A 23,186-nucleotide genomic window follows, 5' to 3' on the forward strand; every position below is an offset into this window, starting at 1 on the left:
CCTGAGTGCAAGACAGACTCTTAAATGTTACTAGCCTACACAAAGGATCAGAGGTAAAAGAGCTGGTGCCAGCCAGTTATGGTGTTATACAGCTGTACGTCTGTTGACAATCTGTCCTAAGAGGGGGGAAAAAAATCTAACCTTTATCTTTTGAAGAAAATTCCACTTCCCTTTTGACTTTCATTATACTGTTAACCCTGAATGCTTTATCAAACCACGGGTGAGATGGTTCTTAGGAAAGGTCCAGGAGGGACATTCAAATTCAAAAGACAGGGCTGAGATGCAGCTCTGTTAGTAGAAAGTTCACCCACCTGGCATGCAGGAAACCCTTCAGGGGTACCATCCCCAGCACTGTACAAGCTAGGCACAGTGGTGCATGCCTACAATACAGCACTTGAAGCTGAGTCAGGAGTTCAAGGCCAGCTTCAGCTACACAGTGGACTCCCTCCCTCTCAGTCACACACATCCCTTAAAAAGAAAGAAAGAAAAGGATGACACAGTGCTTCAAAAGGCGGCATTGTTTACTGTAAGCAACAGTCCAGGACTGACAAGTACAAGTTTCACGGGTGAGACTTTCTTCATGGCCAAGCACCAGTCATGCACACGGCGCACATCGAGCTGTTGGGTTAGGGTGTCCCTGTAGGACGCACACCTACGCCCCACTCTGGGACTGCCTCCGTGTGTGCTTCACCTTTCAATTCCAGGGCAGCTTGGTTGGATGCCTGAAGCCATCTGTGTGCTCAGGTGGCTCTGCCCAGCAGCTGGCCAGTCACAGTGGCCCCTGGCATCATCAGGGTACAAACAGCAGCTCCTTTGCTTTGCGGGCAGCGGGGTGTGAGGTACAGCTGCTTTCATCATTCCATGAGGCACAGGAAGGTGCTGCTTAGCAAAGGACACTGGTGGTGGGACAACACCAAGGAAAGCAGAGCGATGACCTGAGACAGCTGGTGTAAGGGGGCTGGCTGCCAGGCAGTGCCCATGGCTGCTGTCTGTCCCATCACAGGAAGCCAAGTACAGCGTCAGGATCCTGGTACAAAAGAGTCTCTAACACATCAGGAACCAGATCATTTGTTCTTAGAAACAGTCTACTATTCCAGGCTACTACTAGAAAACATTCATGCCATGGCCCACAGACCCAGGAGTCAGACAGAAGAAAACAGAACAGAGAAAGCAGGGAAAGAAGAAGAAGAAAAAAAAAAAAGACAGCAGTACATAAAGTGCTTCTCTTTTAATGAAACAAATCCAAAAGATGTACAGTCAGGCTCACGTTGTGCAGTTCACAAGCATGGAAAAACACAGAAGGACAGAGTTCCAATAGAAGAAGCTAACCCAAGACCAGGCTGGATTTGCCACCAGGGGGGTTTCTCCTGGATGGCGCGGGGGCTGGAGCCACTGGGCTGGGCACAGGCGCAGCGGGCACGGGCTTCTCTTCAATCTGCCCCAGGTTGGCTTGGAAGTCTGTGTCCACATTTTCTAGGAAGACAGAGTTTAAGAATAGTTCAAGAGCACGAACAGAAAAACCATAGCAAAGATATCAAAAGTCACCAAATGAGGTCCTGTGCCCCAAATGGAGCCTGTTAGTGTGCTGCCTTCTTGTTTTGTATGTGTGGGAAAATGAAGGTCATACTTTGCTACAAAGAGTGTTTGAGGCCAGATAGAATTACAAGGTGACACCTTTTCTTTTTTTTTCTTTAGTTTTTTCAAGACCGGGTTTCTCTGTTATCTTAGCCATCCTGCACTCGCTTTGTAGACCAGGCTGGCCTCAAACTCACAGCAATCTGCCTGCCTCTGCCTCCCGAGTGCTGGGATTACAGGTATGCGCCACCACGCCCAGCTTTTCTTTAAAAAATAAAATATATGGCCAGGCAGTGAGTTAAAGGCCAGCTTGGTCTACAAGGCAAGTCCAGGACAGCCAGAGCTAATAGAGAGAGACCCTATCTCGAAAAACCAAAACAATTTAAAAAATAATTTTTAAAAAGATTTTATGTATTACATAAAGTGTTTTGCCTGCACACCAGAAGAGGGCACCAGATTCCGGTATAGATGGTTGTAAGCCACCATGTGGTTGCTGGGAATTGAACTCAGGACCTCTGGAAGAGCAGACCACTGAGCCATCTCTCCAACTTCTAGCCCTAGGACCTAACTCTTAAGCGATTCGCCTGTCTTAAGTACCGGAATTAATGACTCAAGACACTACCCCCCGGCCTGGCCTTGTTTTTCTTTTGAGACAGGGTCTCCCTATGTAGCTCTGGCTGTCCTGAAACTCAGTATATGACCCACACCTTTAATCCCAGCACTCAGGAGTCAGAGGGGGGTGGATCTCTGTAGGCCACCTGGTCTGTACTGAGTTCCAGGAGAGCCAAGGCTCAAAAAACCAAAAGAAGTAAATAAAACAAGCAGCGCCAGGAGGCAGGGTGTGCTTGTTAAGTCACTGTGGTGAAGGTAAAGGAACATGCTGGCACCCAGCAGGGACCTCAGGGCTTTGGGAAGTGCTGAGAGAAACAGTTCAAGGCTAGCCTGGGCTACCGTAGGACCTTGCCTCAAAATAAAAATGCCAGTCAGTATGAGGGAGGCAGAGGCAGGTAGATCTCTTAAGTTTAAGGCCAGACTGGTCTACAGAGTGAATTTCAGGACTGCTGGGGCTACACAGTGAGATCCTGTCTCAACTAACCAACCTCTTACTCCAGTCCCAGCGCATCCAACACCCTCTTCAGGCCTCCTTGGACGACAACTACATACATGGTACGCAGATATACATGCAGGTAGATTACCCACATACATAAAATAAAGTTAATAATCCCAGTACTCGGGAGGCAGAGGCAGGTGGATCTCTTGAGTTCAAGGCCAGCCTGGTCTATAAAGTGAGTCCAGGACAGCCAGGACTGTTACACACAGAAACCCTGTCTCAAAAAAACAAAAACTAAAAGCAAGCAAGAGTGTTACTTTCATGGCAATTTGAAAATAAATGCCAGTATTTTAAACTAGTGATTCTCAAGAGAAATACTTTTTCACAGCAACACTGAAGATCAAACCTAGGACCTGAGCCAGGCATGGTGGTGCATGTCTGTAATCCCAGCACTTGGGGAGGCAGAGGCGAGTGGATCTCTGTGAGTCCAGGTCGGCCAAGGCTACACAGAGAAACCCTGTCTTTTTTTTTTTTTTTTTGGTTTTTCGAGACAGGGTTTCTCTGTGTAGCCTTAGCCATCCTGGACTCACTTTGTAGACCAGGCTGGCCTCAGACTCAGTGATCCGCCTGCCTCTGCCTCCCGAGTGCTGGGATTAAAGGCGTGGCGCCCGGTGAGAAACCCTGTCTTTAAAAAAAACCAAAAACAAAACTTAGGGTCTATACATCAAAAGAAACATTGTATATACTAACTTGCTATTGAGCCCTTCAATAAGATAACTAAAAGAGATATTAGTTGCCTGAAAAGAATGATTCATAGTAAGTTTCAGAATCTATCTTGCCTGCAAGTAGGAAGAAGAATGCTGCCTAAACTTCCTTTCTCTCCCACAGACATCTGCCTGGCTTTATTTCTGCAGAGCTGACAATAAGCCCAGGCCAGTCATTTGCTATGGCCAACACTATCAGTGAGCCTCACTCTACACTCCAGACTTGTCACCCTCTTTTTCCCCTTTCTTTTTTCTGAGACAGCGTTTCACTCTGTAGCCCTAGGAACCTGGAAATAACAGAGATCCTCCTGCCTGTCTCCCAAATGCTGGTATTCAACACTAAAAACAAGCTGGCCGTGGTGGCGCTCAATTTTAATCCCAGCACTAGGGAGGCAGAGGCAGGCGGATCTCTGTGAGCAGAGTGGGTTCCAGGACAGCCAGAGCTACACAGAAACCCTGTCTCAGAAAACAAACCTAAAGACAGACTAGCTCCCCATCACCGCCGCCTCGTCCTGCAGCCTATAGCCCACAATGAGCCTTGAGCTCGTCTTGATTGTCCTGTTTTGCCTTCCCGTGTGCTGGGACTGTGGGTTACAGGGCGGCCAGATGCAGCTCCCCCCAAAGAGCACAATTTGCCTTACACTGAAGCCAAGCCTATGCCATTTAAAGATGTTGAGTGCATCCTCCCTTGAAGCTGACTGTGGAGCACTGGGGCTGACCTTTAATCCAAGTACGTATTAATTGTTACTTTGTGACAAATGGGCTAAAAGCCACAGCAGTCAGAAGCCCACAACAGCCAGGGGACATATTGCTGCTGCCCATTTAGAGCAGACTCCACACTTGAGTTCCCCACGTGCTGGGCAGCTCTGCTAGGGCACAGAACAGGGAGGAACCACTGCTTGAGACACACTGCCCCTATCTGCAGGGCGCTCTCATCTCCACGATTTCCAAAGCTTAAATTTTAAACTACATGCACTTGCCCAAATCAGATTAGCTGGCTAGGGGTGTAGCTCAGTGGTAGAGTACTTGTAGCCGTCACAGGTGGGGAGCTGGTGTGGGAGGGGCTGTTTTTAGCAGGTTCTGTTAAGTACGGTCTAACAGTGGCAGTGCTCTGAAAGTGAAAAGAGAAGCCTCGCCTACAGAGAGCTAGGTGTGATGACCAGCTCGCCCCTACATTAACAGGGCCCTGAATCCAACTCCTCGTGCTGCCAAAAGCAAGATCAACAAGCTATTACACGGGCTAGGTAAGCCTTTAATCCCAGAACTCAGGTTTCTATGAGTTCCAGGCCAGACTGGGAACTTTTTGTTTGGAGACAGGACTTTTCTCTGTAGTCCTGGCTGTCCTAGAACTCACTCTTAACAGGCTGATCTGGAACTCACAATGCCTGTCTCTACCTCCTGAGCGCAGAGATTAAGGCCCGTGAACCACCATGCATGACTTAAAGCTTTATCTATTTCTGTTTGTAAATGTTTTGTCTGAATGTTTATCTGTAAACCATGCACATGCATGATGCCCACAGAAGTCAGAGGAGGGCCTTGAATTCCTTGGAATTTGAATTGGGCAGTTATAAGACACTGTGTGGGTGCTGGGACTCAAACGTGGATCCCCTGGAAGAACAGAGTGCTCTTCCCCAGTAAGCCATCTCTCCAGCCCAGAGCCTCTTATGAAAACATTGGCCTGATTAAACTATGTCTTTTAAAAGAGATCTTTGATTTTGTTTTGCTTTTCCTTTTTTAGTAGCCGATTAAACCTTAGATACCACCGGGCTGGCTCAGCTGTATCCATCTTCTGAGTGCTAGAATTAAAGGCTAGCTGACTTAAATAAGTAAAATAAACATGGCTCGCTCCATCATTCCCTCCTCTGGAAGGTACGCCGCCCCAACACACGGGGATCGGAATGCTGCCTCAGACCCAACAGCAGTCCGCACCCAGATACTCACCATGCAAATCACCTTCTCCCTGGAAAAAAAAAGTTCACCATTAGTTCCTGTTTTTAATTCTGCAACACGTGAAACAACCACACTTCAGAGCAGCTAATCCTGCTGAACCTAAATATGAAACCCTAGTCGGTGGTGGCGCACACCTTTAAGCTCAGTGCTTAGGAGGCAGAGGCTGGTGATCTCTAAATTTGAGCCCAGCCTGGTATACAAAGTGAGTCCAGGACAGCCAGGGCTACACAGAGAAACCCTGTCTCAAACGAAACAAAACAAACAGAAAGGAAAAGAAAAGAAGAAATTCTATTTTGTTAAGTGTAGGATCCGGTAACAACCTCAATGCAATCTTGAGCAACATTATACAACTGTCCAGAAAAATAAAGGGCCCCAAAGCTAGTAACACAGAGACAGACACCCTTGACCAGAGGATATTTTCTCAAAAAGAGAAAGAAAAGCCTAAGTTTGCCCTTCTCTCTCCTTCCCTATGTAGCTGCTGAAGGGCCCTGACCACCCAACAGCTGCTGCACGGGCTCCTCACACCTAGAGGGTGCTGCCTTAGGTACTCCGAGGTACCTAGTCAGGAAGACTTCCTCCCAGACACACACCCCGAGGACCCAGTCACAGCTCTATCTGCAGGTATATCCCACTGTAACATCAGTGCTGCCATTTCCTGGGGTTAACTCAAACATTCAAACAACTGACACAGCCCTACAACTCCCAGAATGCTAGACTAGAAACATGAGGTTCAAAAGAAGGACGAGGGATCCCAAAGGCCGCAGAACCAATCCTGAAGGGCTTAAGACTAATCTAACACCGAGAGACACCTAAGTGGGTCAGGCCAGGTTAGTTAAATCACTTGCCTGGTTTTTGGAGATAGGGTCTCTATGTTATCTTGGCTGTCCTGGACTCACTTTGTAGACCAGACTGGCCTCAAACTCACAGCAATCTGCCTACCTCTGCTTCCCAAGTGCTGAGATTAAAGGCATGTGCCACCACGTTCCAGCCTCTTAAAAGCTTTTTTTGAGGAGGATCTCATGTAGTTAGGCTGACCTAGAACTCCCTGTGTAGTTGATCTTGCTGCCACCAGCTCCCAGGTACTGAATTAGTTCCTGTTCTGGTCTTGTGTGGCAGTGGCTGGAGATAGGCCCAGGACTTTTGGCAAGCTAAGAAAACACTCCATCAACTGAGTTCCACCCTCAGCCCACTTGTCTGGCTTTCTGTCTGATTGTACACTTTAATTTTCTTTTTCTTTTTGGCCTTTCAAGACAGGGTTTCTCTGTGTAGCCTTGGCTGTCCTGCACTCACTTTGTACACCAGGCTGGCCTCGAACTCACAGCGACCCACCTGCCTCTGCCTCCCGAGTGCTGGGATTAAAGGCGTGCGTGGCTCACTTTAATTTTCATCACCAAGATTGCTCCACTCATTTAGGAGAACTGAGCAATTAAGAAAGAAAAAAACAAAACAAACAAGGGGACATTTAACTGCAGAGCCCTTGGCTAGCCCATGAGCCTGTCTTGTTATCACACTGACCTTGAGGTCTAGGAAGTCTCCAGAGCTTGCTTCGGAGGAGTTACTTCTTTGTGTTCCAGGCGAATCCGAATCTTCCCTGCCGCCACTAGACTTGGCACCTAGAAACCAATATATTCAAATAATAAGGGGCTAGAGAGATGCCTCAGTCATCAGAACACGGCTCACCTAGGTTCCATTCGTAGCCCCACATACATTCAGGCAAAACAGTCATACATACATTTTTTTTCTTTTCTTTCTTTCTCTCACTTTTCAAGACAGGGTTTCTCTGTGTAGCCTTGGCTGTCCTAGACTCCAACTCACAGAGATCCGCCTATCTCTGCCTCCCAAGTGCTGGGATTAAAGAGGTGTGCCACCACCACATGGCTTCATACATGTAAAATTAATCATTTAAAAAAATATAGTAGTTGAGTGTGGTGGCGCACGCCTTTAAATCCCAGCGCTCAGGAAGCAGAGGCAAGTGGATCTCTGTGAGTTCGAGGCCAGCCTGGTCTACAAAGTGAGTCCAGGACAGCCAAGGCTACACAGAGAAACCCTGTCTGGAAAAACAAAACTAGACAAAATAAATATATATGTATATATATATATAGAAGACCAAAAACAGAACACTGTGTTAATTTCATATCACAAAATGAAGAAAGACACACTCAAGGCAGGCTAGCAGAAAACTATTTGTGGATACTCTGCTTCTTACTCCAAGCTCCACATACTCTCTCAGGAGCTCTGGACCTCCCACAGGAGCCCAGAATCCCCAATCACCCTGCCTGAGTCTGCCAAGTACTGGATTCCATGGTATGAAGCCACACCCAACCAGTGTTGCCTTTCTTCTTTGTTTTGGGCTCAGTAGTACCAAATCCAGCTGATAGGTAACTCTGAATAAGGGCACCTTTGTAAAACCTGCTGACAAGTGTGGAGGCACACAATCTGAGTTTGAGGCCAGCCTGGTCTGCAGGATGAGATCTAGGACAGCCTGGGCTATACATAGTAACTCTGTCTTGGAAACAGAAACAAACCAACCAATCAACCAGCACCTGCTGACTTGGCCCAGGATGGGGGGTTTTCTTCAGGTGTCCCAAAGATGCTGGAGGCCATCTTGTTCTTCCTCACAGGCTGTTCTGTTGGCTCATCAAAGCCTAATGAAAAATTGGACCCGCCACCTGGAGGCCGCAAAACCCTGGAAACAACAGTAAGATGTTAACTTCGGATCACACCAAAACTCTCCTTGGCATAGGTATGTTCAATACCTTTCACCCTTCTCCAAGACTGCTGCTGACAGGAAGGAACTGACCCATCCAGATGCAAGGCCACTGCTGCAGGTAAAGACACCAACAGTGCTTCATTTACCCATCTGCAGTGAGGCCGGCCACCACACGCAAAAGCTGCCACAGCGGTGTCATCACAGCTAACAGGCCGTGTCCCTTTGAGAAGGGTAAGAGGCAGAAGGGACCTTGTCTCTCTGGGCTTAGCTAAACATTTGCAACGGAGGTCAGAACAAGACAGCACACCTGTGCTCAGCACATGGGAGACGGAGCAGGACTGCCAGTCCCCATGGACCACAGCATCAGATCGTCACCCCCAAACAGATGGCTAGACATATAAAAGCTGTCTTGAGGACAGGCGAGATGCTCAGCACACAAAGGTACTTGCCTACTAAGCCCAAAGACCTAAGCTGGATCCCCAGCACCTACATGGCGGCTCACAACTCTGTAACTCCAGTTCTGGAGGGTCTGACACCACTTCTGGCCTCTGCAGGCGCTGCACACCTAGTGCCTGTGAATACACAGGCAAAGCATTCATATGCATATATTAAAATATCCGGGGCTGGATATGTCTACATCACAGTTCCCAAGTCTACGCAGCTCACAACCATCTGAGTGTAGTACAGGGAATCTCATGCTCTCCCCTGGCCTCCATGGGCACCAGGCAAGTACACTGTATACATACATACATGCAGGCAAAACACCTATACACATAAAATAAAAAGAAATGCAATCTTTTCTTTTTTTTAAAGATTTATTTATTATGTATGCAGTGTTCTGCCTGCCCCCCAGAAGAGGGCACCAGATCTCATTATAGATGGCTGTGAACTACCATGTGGTTGCTGGGAATTGAACTCTGAACCTCTGGAAGAGCAGACAGTGCTCTTAACCTCTGAGCCATCTCTCCAGCCCTTTGCCCTTTTTTTTTTTTGGGGTATTTTTGAGACAGGGTTTCTATGTGTAGCCCTGGACACACTTCGTAGTCCAGGCTAGCCTCAAACTCTGCCTGTCTCTGCCTCCCTGAGTGCTGGGATTACAGACATGCGCCACCACGCCTGGCATTATGGTTTTTTTTTTTTTTTTAAATCAACAAATATTGCGGAAAACCCTGAATAATCCACATCTACAGAAGAAACTAGATCCCTATCACTCATCTCTTACAAAAATCAATTTAAAATTATAAAAACCTAATGTAAGACCTAAGACTCTTAGAGCTAGAGAGATGGTTCGGCACTATATGCTGCTCTTACTGAGGGACCATGTTGGGGCACACAACCACTTCTAACTCTGCTTACTGCAGTCACATGCACAAACACATAGATATACGCCTAACTAAAATATAAAAATAAAATCTTAGCCAGGTGTAGTGGCATGTATGTGCCTTTAATCCCAACACTGGAGGCAGAGGCAGGCAGATCTCAGGAAACGGAGTTCAAGACCAGCCTGGTCTACATATGGAATTATAGTCTAGCAAAGGCTACATGTGTGAGACTCTGTCCCAGAAAAATAAGATATAAATAAAAACACACTTGACTTGAAGCCAGTTTGATCTACAAAGGGAGTCCAGGACAGCCAACGCTACACAGAGAAACCCTGTCTGGAAAACAAACAACGTAACACACTTGGCATGATGACTCAGTAGGGTAAGTAGGTAAAAGCATTTGTTGTGCAAACCTAACACTGGGAGTTATAGCTTTTTTTGGATGGGGGTGGGTTGCTGTTTTTTTGAGACAGGGCTTTTCTGTGTAAGCACACTAGCTGTACTGCTGGCCTCCAACTCACAGAGAATCCCCAACCTATGCCTCTCAAGTGCAGGGATTAAATGTGTACACAACCACCACCTTAGGTGTAAAGGACAACTTTCAAGTGTTATGTATTCCTCTTCCACTTGTGTGTTCCAGGGATCTAGGGCTTCAAGCCTGGGCAGCAGGCGCCTTAACCACTGAACCATCTGACAAGCTCCTGAAGAACTCTGCCATAAGCATATGACAGAGGTACATGATGGTCCATGTTTGCTGCAGTACTGTTCACAACAGCCAAGTGAGAAGCCTAGGAGACCCACCACTGAAACTGTGACAAACATGTTCCACAGAGCCACAGGGAGGCGGTGGAGGCAGAGCTTGCCTTTAATCCTAGCACTCAGGAGGCAGAGGCAGGTGGAGCTGGCTAGCCTGTTTTTTGGTTTTTGTTTTTTTTGGGGGGGGGGGGGAGGGTTGGTTTGGTTTTTAGAGACAGAATTTCTCTGTGTAGCCTTGGCTGTTTGGACTTGGTTCGTAGACCAGGCTGGCCTCAAACTCACAGCGATCCACCTGCCTCTGCCTCTTGAGTGCTGGGATTAAAGGCGTGCGCCACCACGCCCGGCTGCTAGCCTGGTCTTTAGACAGAGCTTTATTCGGGCACACAGAGGGCCAGGAGGGGGTGATTTGCTAGAGCATGGTTGTAATTGGAGATCGGTGCATTAAATGAAATGAGCCATCTGTAATGTGATCTGGCCGACAGGTGTACATGCAGGAAGAACACTCAATACATAACAATAAATAAATATTAAAAAAAATAAATGAGCCAGAGACCGAGACAAACACATGTGCTCGTTTATGGATCCTAGATTGCAGATACATAAAACTGTATTTTTGCTGGAAGAGCTGAAGGGAGGCCAGCAGGGAGGACGGGAAGGAGATACACTGGAAGCACAGAATATTTTATTGAGGAACTGTCTATGAGCTAAGCAGCAACTTATACCTGTAACCCCCAAATCTGGGAGTTGGAGGCTTGAGGATCAAGGAACTCAGGGTCATCCTTGGCTACATGGCAACTTCAGGCCCATCTTGGCTATGTGGGACCCTGTCTCAAAAACCAAAAATACCTGCCCTAATGAAATACATCAGTATGTACAATTGGCACGGGCCAGTTTTTCTGTTTGCTCTGAACTGAGGGCTGGGTCAGCGGTAAGCGATCTTGTTGCTTTTGCAGGGGACCCCGGTTTGGTTCTTACTACTCAGTGTTTGCACAACCATTTTTATTTTATTTTTGTTTGTTTATTTTGGTTTCCTGAGACAGGGTTTTTCTGTCTAACAGCCTTAGCTGTCCTGGAACTCACTCTGTAGACCAGGCTGGCCTCAAACAGAGATATGATCTGCCTGCATCTGCTTCCCCAGTGCTGGGATTAAAGGAATGCGCCACCCCCACCAGGCAAGGCAGCCCCACCAGGGTAAAGCGATCAAAAAGCATGCAACAGAGTCCATGTCAGAGACGCCCCCCCCACACCCACCCCGACTAGGGGACCCACATGGTGAGCTACTCACCAGGTGCATCTGTGTATGAGACCTAGGTCCAGTCCATGCATGGTCCTTGGCTGGTGCTTCAGGCTCCACACGTGCCCCCAAAAATTGCCCATGTTTCTCTAACAGGCTTAGTGGTACGTGCCTATAATCCCAACACTTAAGAGGCCCAAAGAGAAGCACCAGAGTTAAATTCAAGGCCAACCTGGGCTACTCAGACTGTGATCCTAGCACTAGGAAAACAGGAGGAAGACAGCTTTGAGCTGGAAGACTGGGCTGGGGGAGTGGGGGAAGCACAAGTGAGAAAGGCTTCCTAGGCACAAGATAGAAGCCAGCCACAGAGAGCACAACAGAAGATATACTCTGAGCATACAGAATGCTTTTCTTAGGGGAGGGTGGGAAGGAGAGAGGGTGCCGCATACTTTTAATCCTAGCACTCTGGAGGCAGAGGCAGATTGCTGTGAGTTCAAAGCCAGCCTGGTCTGCAAAGCAAGTCCAGATCAGTCAAGGCTACACAGAGAAACCTTGCCTCAAAAACAAACAAACAAAATGCTTTTCTTCTTGCTTTGTTTTGGTTTTGGGTTTGTTTTTTTTAGAGAGTTTCTGTGTAGCCCTGGCTATACTAGAACTCTCTTTGTAGACCAGTTTGGCCTCAAACTCACAAAGATTTGCCTGCCTCTGCCTCTAGAGTGCTGGGATTAAAGGCGTGCGCCACCACTGCTGCCACCACCACCATCATCAGGGACAAAATGCTCTTCAAGATACTAACAAGTTGGGCTGGAGAGATGGCTCTGCGGTAAGAACACTGGCTGCTCTTCCAGAGGACCCGGGTTCAATTCCCAGCACCCACATGGCAGCTCACACCTGTCAAATTCCAGTTCCAGAGTTTATGACCCCCTCACACAGACATACATGCAGGCAAAAACATCTATGCACAATAAAATATTTTTTAGAAAAAGATACTAACAAATGCCGGGTGGTGGATCCCTGTGAGTTGGAGGCCGGCCTAGTCTACAATGCGAGTCCATGACAGCCAAGACACCCCCTGTCTCGGGGGTAGGGGGGTGGGAGGGAGAGAAGATATTAAGAAGAAAGAAGCACAAGGGTAAAGAAATGAAGATTTCCATATTAACAGGAAGCTTAAGGAGCTGGAGAGAAGGCTCAGCAGTTGGCAGCACCAGCTGCTCTTCCAGAAGACCCAAGTTCAAATCCCAGCACCCATATGGCAACTCACAACTGTCTGTAACTCAAAGATCCGACACCTTCACACAGACACACAGGCACACAGGCAAAACACCAATGCACATACAATAAGGATAAATAAATTTAAAATTTAAGAACTTAAAAACCTCACTGCTGGGCAGGTAGCCAGGCCTGCGGCCTCAGGTACTTATGATCCAGACCAAGGCAGGAGAGTTGTGAGTCCAAGAAGTAGGTACCACCTGGGGTAACATATGCCCCTAATATCTGAAGAGTGTCATTAGCTATGGCTCATGTGTGCCTCAGTTTGTGTCTGTGGTTCCTGGGCATAACTCCTGCCCCGCCATGGGAAGCACTGACAAGGTAGGCACTTCTGTCACCACGTGTCCACTGCGAACACTGTGATGGAGTAAAACAAACTGCGGTCTTTCTTTTTCTGTTTTTGTTTTTTGAGACAGGATTTCTCTGTATAGCCTTGGCTGCACTGAAAGAGACAAAGGCAGAACAGTCTACTGTTCCCTAATCAATCTGTTAAGAGACCACAAGCTCCATTTTTTAAGACAGGGTCACAGGTAGCCCAGGCTGGCCTAGACCTCATGGGTTCTCTTGCCACAACCCCTGGCCTGGAATGTGCCTTTTGTCTAACCACGTTACACAGCCTCAATTGCAGCTATGCACAGAAAGCAGTGACGTCTCTGTAAACCCAAAAGAGGCCAGGCATGGTGGGGCACGCCTTTAATCCCAGCACTCGGGAAGCAGAGGCAGGCGGATCATTGTGGGTTCGAGGCCAGCCTGGTCTACAAAGTACCAGGACAGCCAAGGCTACACGGAGAAACCCTGTCTTGAAAAACCAAACCAACCAAAAGAGAGCTAGGTGTAGTGGTGCACATCTTTAATTCCAGCACTCTGAGAGACAGGGACATTTGCGTCCTAGGCCAGCCTGATGATCTACATAGTGAGTTAGTTCCAGGACAGCCAGGACTACGTAGATAGCCCCTGCCTCAAAGAACAAACAAAAGACAAGAGAGCTTCTGGGCAGCTGACACTGGAGGCTCCTGGAGGCCGCAGGAGCCCAGCACCTTCCTCTCACACTCTATACCTAATTATACCCTTCAGGGTGAACCCATAATGTGGGAGTTTCCCCAAATTTTATAGCAAATGAATTAAACCTAAGGACAGGTTAGAGGAATCCTGATTTACAGCAGCAAGGTGGTCAAAAACACAGGGAAGGCCGGGCGTGGTGGCGCACGCCTTTAATCCCAGCACTCGGGAGGCAGAGGCAGGTGGATCATTGTGAATTTCAGGCCACCCTGGTCTACAAAAGCGAGTCCAGGACAGCCAAGGTTACACAGAGAAACCCTGTCTCGAAAAACAGAAAACAGAAAAAAACAAAAAACAAAACCCGATACAGGGAAATAAGGGTCGTGTGTGTAATAACTTAAAAACCATGCACTGTAACTCAAACCTGTAATCCCAGAAGGTGGGGTGCTGAGATAGAAGGACTGCTGTGAATTTGAAGCCAGCCTAAAGTCAATGTAAGGTTACCCTAGGCTAGAAATGAGTCCTGCCTAAGACTAAGAAAGTGGTGGCGTGGTCAGTAGAGTTCAGTGGGTAGGCCATTTGCCTAGCATGCATGGAACCGTGGATTGGATTCGCAGAACCACAGAGGCTGGGCATCGTGGGCACCCTCAATGTGTGGGACATACTATCTCCAGGTGTCCCGACTCAACTGGATGAGAGAACACCCAGCAGGTGTCCCCACCTATGAAGCCTGTGAAGGTCCCACACCTGAAGTGACAGGTGTCTGCTGTGATTTTCTGATCTGAGGGAAAACATGGTTGGTTTTTCCTCCTCAGACTAGAAAATAAATGAAGTCTAGAACAAAAGGGTGTACTGCTTGCTTAATAGGGTGAAAGGGCATAAATCTGAACAAACCACCTAAATGCACAAGCATCCTCCCAGTCTCCTGAGTGCTGGGATTACATGAGTGAATCACCATGTCCTGCTCAGGACCAACTTTCTCAGGGACACAGTGTGTGTTGCCTAACCTGTCTATGCCTCAGGTCTCTCCTCCATAAAATGAGGGCAGGCGGGAGTATCTGTCCCATCAGACTGTCATTATAGGAACATCAAACTTATATATAATCTGGAACATGGCAACATGTAAACTGTTATTAAAACCATGTAAATGTCACCACAGTGCCGCCGGGTGTCCCCTCTCACTAATGGGTTTCAGATGACTGTCCTCCTGCCTCCTGACTGCCATTGGCCTAAGTTATTTTAAAGAGTGCTTCTGGACGGATGGGTTAGATAAGTAAAGGTGCTTACTAGGAAGCCAACAACGGGCGTTAGATCCCAGGAGCCCACAGCAAGAGCAAAGTTCCCCTCTGACCTCCATACATGCCACAGAAAATGCACCACATGCACACACACATTAAAGTGGGGAAGAGGGCAGAGAGATGGCTCAGTGTAGAGGACCTGAATTCAGATCCCAACACCAGTATCAGGCACTCACAATGCCCTGGAACTCCTGTTCCTGCAGACTCAATGGCCTCCAAGGGCACCTTCACTCACAAATACAAACCCCCACACACAATTTTAATAAGTGTTCTTTAAAAAAAAACAAAACAAAACAGCTTCTGAGGTAGACAAGGTACTAGAGATGGAACAGTCTGAGGCAGCCCTGCGCTGCACAGCAAAGGTCAGGCCACAGAGTGAGAGTCTGACTTAACTGCTTTTCCTCCTCTCTACAGATGATCTCACGGCACAGCCTCAGTGTCGTAGACACTGCCGTCCTACTGCCTCAGACCCCTGAGTGCTGGGATCACAGATGTGAGCCATCTCTCTCAGCACCAGAGACGACTCTCACAACATCACTGTCCCTGCTGTGCACACTGGCTCCCTGGATAGAAACCCTGGCTCCTAGGCAGGTGTGATGGCTCACTCTAATCCCAGCACTCAGAAACAGAAACAGGCTCTGTGAGTTCGAGGCCAGTCTGGTCTATAAGGCAAGTCTAGGACAGCAAAGGCTACACAAAGAAACTCTGTCTCAAAAAAACTAAAATCCAAATCAATCAATCCTGCCTCCTCAGCTCCTCCAGGCTGATTCCAGCCTCAGTACTCGGGAATACTGCCTTCCCACACTGGCCTCACAAACTGCCCATTTCTGTATAAGCAGTGAAACCTGCCCTGCTCTGCCTTGTCCAGGTTTCTAAAAACAAAACAAAACCAAGACTGTTGGAGCCACCGTCCTCTCCACTTCCTTCATGTTGCATGCTATCTCCACTTGGAGCCTTTCCTGGCTCAAGTGTGCTCCACCCCTGTCCTCAGAGCAATCTCTTAAACTCCACTCCCACACCCTACCCCTGCTTCCCTCCCTGGGGAGGGAAGCACAGCACTTCTGGAGCAGGCAGCACAGAGGGAGCCACATGGCGCGGGATGAAGTGTCTGCAACAAACCTGACTTATGGACGCTGCAAATTTACTGTCAGCATTTCCTCAGTCACGCTTTCTCGCTTTCCACAACCACTTAGCAATACAAAGGCTGCCTATAGTTTAGGGGCCCTGACAAAGCCTGGCGCGGCTAAGGCTGGCTAGCATCCTGGCTAGCTTCTGGTCAGGAAGGCAGAGGCAGACTCTGGGGAAGCCCAAAAGTCGCTGACTGACAGAGGGACTGCCGTGCTGCGGCCTGGGAGACTGTGGCAAGTGCTCAAAGTGCATCATGGACAATGCATGTTTGTCTTCAGGGACGAACCAACTCACGGAATTACTTTAAGGTTTTCTTGTTTCTGCCATCTTCCTAGAATATGACAGTTATTGCCTCACTCAGTAAGATGCAGTGCTCAAGGCCTGGAGAGAGCTTGCTGTTCACTGCACCCATGTCAGGCAACTAACGGTCATCTGTAACTCTGGGGGATCCAACACCTTCTGGACTCTACAGGCATCCCTCCAACAAACAGATAATAATTTCTTATTTTTTTTCCAAAACAGAGTGCCTCTGTATTAGCTTTGGTTGTCCTGGACTCACTTTGTAGACCAGGCTGGCCTCGAACTCACAGCGATCCGCCTGCCTCTGCCTCCCAAGTGCTGGAATTAAAGGCGTGCGCCACCATGGCCCGCAACAAGGAAACGGGCTAAAGAGATGGTTCAAAGGTTAACGACACCGGCTGGCTGCTCCTCCATAGGACTTAGATTCAAAATTCTGAGCACTGACATGGTGGCTCACAACCATATGCAACTCCAGTTCTAAGGGATTTGACATACTCTTCCGGCCTCTGTGGTGACCAAACACACATGTTCTACCCATACATACACTTTCAGGCAAAACACTCATACACATAAAATAATAATTAAGAGTATTTGGGGGCTGGAGAGATGGTTCAGTGGTTAAAAGCACTATCTGCTCTTCCAAAGGATCCGGGTTCAATTCCCAGGACACACATGGCAGGTCACAACTGTCTGCAATTCCAGTTCCAAGGGATCTGATACCAATGCACATTAATCCCAGCACTCAGGAGGCAGAGGCAGGTGGATTGCTGTGAGTTTGATGCCAGCCTGGTCTACAAAGTGAGTCCAGGACAGCCAAGGCTACACAGAGTAACCTTGTCTCAAAACAAAACAAAACAAAACAAACAACAACAACAAAACAAACCAAAAAATTTATTTGCTGCTCTTGCAGAGAACCTGAGTTCAGATCCTAGGACCCACATCAGGTGTCTCACAACCTTCTGTTACTCCAGAGGACTGAATGCCTCTGCCCACCTCCGGATGCACAGTAAGACACCTACTCATAGCCCTGTGCAGGCCTGAGCACTGCATCTTACTGAGATGCTAATGTCACATCCAAGGAGAGGGCAAAGATGTACAGAAGAAACAGTGCACAGTTAGGAAACAAGAAAACCTGAAAGCAACTCCATGGGTTTGTTTGCCCCTGAAGACAAACATGCAAATAAATATTCAGCTGAATGTGGTAGCCACACCTTAAATCTCAATACACCAGAGACAGAGGCAAGTAGATCTTTGTGAGACTGAGGTCAGCCTGTTTTGTTTTGTTTTGTTTTTTTGAGACAGGGTTTCTCTGTGTAGCCTTGGCTGTCCTGGACTCCCTTTTTAGACCAGGTTGGCCTCGAACTCACAGAGATCCGCCTGCCTCTGCCTCCCGAGTGCTGGGATTAAAGGCGTGCGCCACCACGCCCGGCTTGAAAGCTTTAATCTTAATACTCAAGAGATTGAAGGTCACAAGTTGGAGGCTAACCTGGGCTACATACTGGAGTCCAGACCAGTGTAAAGCCACATGGTTGAGAGTCTATGCCAAAAAACAAAAACAGCTATTATTTCTTAAGTCTTAGATATTAAATACACCCAAAATAAATTTATATAAATCAAGATAAATATGTTCATACAGTTTATAAGGATGATAATCATACATTGTATCTAAACAATTTTGAAGCAACCTATCTCTACATAGCTGTAGATGGCCTCGAGTTGACTAAAGCCGCCCTCCCACTTCTGCCTTCCTAGTGCTGGGATAATAGGCTCACACTCCCTCATCCAGGCTCCCAGGTAATTAAACTGTTTAAATTATTTCTAAAGGTATAGATAGATTCTGAGGTGATTTTTTTGGGGGGAGGAGGTGGGAACTCCTGAGGATGGAAGGCAGGGTGTAGCCCAGGCTATGGACCATGAACATGCTAAGCTGTCATACCTCCAGCCCTAGAGGTTCTTAATGGGGTAGGACTGTTTTACAGTTTTACCTTAAATGACCAAAGGCACTTGAAATATTAGAATCAAAATCAAAGCGTCTTTGTCCTCCCTCCTTCCTCAGGGAGGAGGGGAAGCTTTATTTGCTAAGTGTAATTAAAAACCTTATGAAAATTCTTCAGAACCCTAGTGGACTTGTAAATATTTTTTTCAGCCATGAAAAAAAAGGGGGGGAGGCAGCGGGTACTAGCACCCAGCTGGCTTAAAAATATGTCAAACCTCTGTCTAGTACAACTTTTACTGGTCCTGCCATAGCAGGTACTACCTCCCTGATGACGTCAGTGTTACAGAGACCATCTGAACTAGAGAGCGGCTCCCAAACAAAGGACTTGCTAGCAAGACAAAGTACCTGAGCTTTGGTTTTGCCACTTCCCTTCTGAACCACATATGATAACTGCTTCAGGACAGCCAAGTTAAGACCCAAAAATGTTATACCACAGATAGCTATTTAAATAATAACTCCTTTCTTCCAATCCCAAGTCCCCATCACGACTACAGCACATTCACCACAGAGGTTGCAGAGCAAGAAAAGCACAATCCTGGGGAGCTGTGGAGATTACAGGAGGACCGGGCAGAACCTGAGCACCAGTACCAGAGGGCAAGTGATGGCAAAGGTGGCCAGAAACACGTGCTTTGCATTTATTTGTCTCATATGTCAAACATACATGTAAGGAACCTGGGCTCTGAAACGCTTTACAAAGGCTTGAGCTAAGCCTGGACCCCCCAAAAATAAAACCCAGATTACACATTAGCACACCAGTAACCAAAGTCAGACCAGCAGAAAGTTGGCCTCTTCACAGGAAACAAAAACCCAGGGTTCAATCTGCCCCCGTGTCCTCTGTGACAAATTACCTCATTTGAAGGATGACAAGAGCGAGGAGGTAGGTCTACACGCTCAAGATCCGCCCCGCCCTGCAACAGCGCCTTCGGTGCACTTCCATCTCAGTCTTTTACTACTTCGTGAAACTGAAAGCAGTGAGTGACATGGCCTGTCCCTCCCGGTGCTTCCTCCAAGAAGGCTGCTTTTTGTTGGCCAGTTGTCAAACCCCTGTGAGATACTGCTATTCCACCGCTGTCTTCTTAACCCCACAAAATGGCTCCCTTTGTGCCATTTGGCCAGGACCCCAAGGCCCACACACGACTGCGGGTCATCATCAATGGAGAATAGATGGCCAGAGAACATGGGAACCAAACCGTTAGGAAGATCTGAGAGACGCCTCGAGGACGACGTCAGGGACTGTGTGCTGAAACGATGTGGACTCCCTGCACAGAACCCAAATCCTCCCACCAAGTTAAGTGTGGGTTAGGAAAAGGGTCCCCAGTCCAGACACCCCGCTCCTCTCCCAAAATGCAGTCGACTGGGTGGCAAGCAAGGTCCCAGCTTCTAGAAAGGGATACAACATACTACTGGAGAGACAATGGATGTCTCCCTGGCCCCGCCCAAGCACAGGCAACCTCCTCCTCCTCCAAGAGAAGCCTGCTCTGGGGTGAACTCATTCGGCCAAAGTCAACGGGAGAAGTGAAGAAGGTGGCGTGGAAGGACTGAGGTCCGAGGGTCTGAGCGCAGAAAACCCACGAGCCGGTTCGCGGCGCGGCGAACTAGGGAGGTGGGCGTGGGGAGGGGGAGGAGACCGGGGTCTCTCCTTTGTTAGGCGCGGGGAGGCACTCGGAGAATAGGATCCAGGGCTGGAAGTGGAGGGACGGGATGACTCGCCCCGCCCTAACAGAGGTGCACCTGCTGCGCAGTCGGGGCACCCAGCCGGCCACCGCGAGGACAAGAGCCTGCAGACACGCAGGATCAGGGCTCAGATTTGATCGCTGCGCCCAAGGCCGGGGCCAGCCCACGCCCGAGGCCAGAAGCAGGAGCGCGTGGCCCGCGGGTGGGACAATGGGCTCGGGACCCACGGCCCTGCAGGCTCCCTGGGCTCCTGGGAGACCAAGCCCACCATCCTGGACCCGACCAATACCGCCCCGGATGACTGGAAGCCGATCCTCCCGCACACTCTCAGGGACTCCAACCTGCCGTAAGGCAAAGGGCCGCCACCCACGGTCCCCTCAGCCGTCGCTCCGAGCCGGCCGGCTGGGGCGGGGCCACAAGCCGAGGCAGTCCCGCCGCACAAAGCGGCGCCCACTCCTCGCTCCGCCACCCTCCGGGGAGCGAGCGCGCTGCCCCCGGCCCGTTACCGCCAACGCCCCGCGGCTCCCGCAAGCCCTGGAGGGCTCGAGCCCGGCCCCGTCGCCTTACCGGGAGCTGTTCCTGCTGTTGGGGTCCACACCCTTGAAGGTGGTAGTAGTGGTCATGGCGCCAAGGGGCGAGGTAGCCTCGCGCGGAGAGAACGCCGAGGGGACTGGGATCAACCGACACAGACAGCTCCGCAAACACGACCAGCCGCTCTCCACGAGCCTCTGCCGCCGCGGCACTCTCCGGATTCCTACTTTATAGGGTTTTTAGGGCCCACCCTCCGCATGCCGCCATTGGCCGATTTGAAAGGCTCTCTTCACTTCTATTGGCTATCTGCATTGCTAATCACAGTTCGGCATCAGGACGGGCTGCGCAAACCAAGGCTCAGCCTAAGCCCCGCCCCCTTCCTGTGCACGGACTGGCCCCTACCGTCGCCCCTCCCCCACCCCCGACAATCCGGTCTTGCTCCCCACAAGTGTTCGCTGTCACTTAAAAAAGTTACTGGAGGGGCTGATAGGTGCTTGCCTCCCAGCATGACAACCTGAGTTCAATCTCCAGGTCCCACAAAGTAGAAGGCACCCAACTCTGACCTCCAGATGTGTGCCCTGAGGTGTGTGTACACACACACACACACACACACACACACCTTATAAAAAGTTACTTCAGCAACTTGGGAGACTGTAGCAGGAGGATCACTTTGAGTTGGAAGCCAGCCTGGCCTATATAATGAGATCCTGTGTCCAAAATTAAGGAAAGGAGGCAAGAAGACAAAATATAAAAACCATGAGAGCCGGGCGGTGGTGGCGCACACCTTCAATCCCAGCGCTCAGGAGGCAGAGGCAGGCGGATCTCTGTGAGTTCAAGGCCAGCCTGGTCTACAAAGAGAGTCTAGGATAGCCAATGCTACACGGAGAAACCCTGGCTAGAAAGAACAAAAAAACAAAACAAACAAAAACATGAAACTGTGTTCTGCTGATTTAGCCTGTGCAGCTGTTTTACGTTGTCATCCCACTGCCGCGGTTTTTAGTACCTTCCCAGTGTGCTAAACCAACATTCTTCCCTACCCCTCGGTAGTATGGGACAGCACTATTATGCAGGGTAGATGGCTAATGAAAATTTTAAATATGCTCTTTAACCTGACCAACATTTAGGAAATAACTTTGCCTTCCCTGGGCCCCAAATAAGCCGTCAGCTGTCGACCCTTCTGGATGTGATGAGATCTGTCACTAAGGCATTCTTCTTAAGGCTTGGGAGTGAGTGCTATGAACTGACTGGGGTTTTTTTGTGTTGTTGTTTTTGCCCCTGACACTGGGTTTCTCTGTGTAGCCTTGTCTATCCTACACTCACTTTTTAGAGGAGGCTGGCTTTGAACTCACATCAATCCACTTACCTCTGGCTCCTGAGTGCTGGGATTTAAGGGCATGTGCCACCAAACCCAGCTGATTTTTTTGTTTGTTTGTTTGTTTGTTTGTTTTGTGACAGGGTTTCTCTGTGTAGCCTTGGCCATCCTGGACTCACTTTGTAGACCAGGCTGGCCTTGAACTCACAGCGATCCACCTGCCTCTGCCTCCCGAGTGCTGGGATTAAAGGCGTGCGCAACCACGCCCAGCTCCAGCTGATTTTTTTTTTTTTTTTAATACTGTGAATCCCATTGGAATACCTAACAAAGCAATCTCAAAGAGTGCTGAAATCATAGTGGAGGAGGGTTGTTTTGTTTTAAATATTATCCATGTAGCTCTGGCTGTCCAGGAACTCACTATGTAGACCAGGCTGGCTTTAACTCTCAGAGATCCACCTGCCCTGCCTCCCTGAGTACTGGGATTACAAGCCTGTGCCACCGCACAGGCCTCAGAATTTCTTCTTTTGTTTTGTTTTGGTTTGGTTTTGGGTTTTGGTTTTTCGAGACAGAGTTTCTCTGTGTAACAGCTCTGGCTATCCTAGAACTAGCTCTGTGTCCAGGCTCTCCTCACACCCACCTCACACCCACCAAGAACTGCCTACCTCTGCCTCCCAAGTGCTGGGATTAAAAGCCTGCACCACCACCGCCTGGCTCTTCCTTTTAATATTAGCCTTTTAGGCACGAGTGGTGGAGCCCTCTTTAATCTCAGCACTGGGGAAGCAGAGGCAGGAAGATCTCAGTGAGTTCGAGCCCCACCCTGGTCTGCATACATCAAGTTCCAGGACAGCCAGGACAACGCAGAGAACCCGTCCGAAAACAATTAAAAAAAAAATAAACAAAACAAAACAAAACAAACGCCGGGCGTAGTGGCGCACGTCTTTAATTCCAGCACTCGGGAGGCAGAGGCAGGCGGATTGCTGTGAGTTCGAGGCCACCCTGGTCTACAAAGTGAGTCCAGGATGGCCAAGGCTACACAGAGAAACCCTGTCTCGAAAAAACAAACCAAACCAAAACAAACAAAACTTAATATTATTCTTTAAGCTCAGATGGGTGGCACGTGAGTAGGCCCGAGTGACGGTTTGCTCTTAGAGGCTGTTTTAAAGCTGGTTAACGCCTGGTGAAGGGATAGCCTAAATCTATTGGAGCTGCCCGAGACGCTGCAGCTGTTTCTAACTCTTAAGTCATGACTCTTGCACCTGTCTGGGTAAATTTATCCCCGCACCAAATGCAGGCAACACTTGGAGGACTCAGGGGGCT

The 23,186-nt window shown here is 48.8% G+C and overlaps 1 protein-coding gene across 2 annotated transcripts; it reads right to left on the reverse strand.

The window, feature by feature from the left end:
* Positions 1–1,188: 1,188 nt before the first annotated feature.
* On the reverse strand, positions 1,189–20,760 carry Jpt1 (Jupiter microtubule associated homolog 1). 2 transcript variants are annotated; one of them, XM_051159034.1, is made up of 5 exons: positions 20,594–20,760; positions 7,884–8,026; positions 6,856–6,953; positions 5,332–5,350; positions 1,189–1,473 (listed from the first exon to the last, which is right to left on the reverse strand). In XM_051159034.1, the coding sequence occupies exons 1-5, from the start codon at positions 20,647–20,649 to the stop codon at positions 1,325–1,327; spliced, it is 465 nt and encodes a 154-aa protein (XP_051014991.1). In that variant the 5' UTR covers positions 20,650–20,760; the 3' UTR covers positions 1,189–1,324. The 2 variants fall into 2 exon arrangements, with proteins under 2 accessions (XP_051014991.1, XP_051014990.1); XM_051159033.1 differs by having other exon boundaries at positions 7,878–8,026.
* Between the last annotated feature and the right edge of the window lie 2,426 nt (positions 20,761–23,186).

This window comes from Acomys russatus, chromosome 16 (genome assembly GCF_903995435.1).
Source record: "Acomys russatus chromosome 16, mAcoRus1.1, whole genome shotgun sequence".
NCBI classification, from domain to species: domain Eukaryota; kingdom Metazoa; phylum Chordata; class Mammalia; order Rodentia; family Muridae; genus Acomys; species Acomys russatus.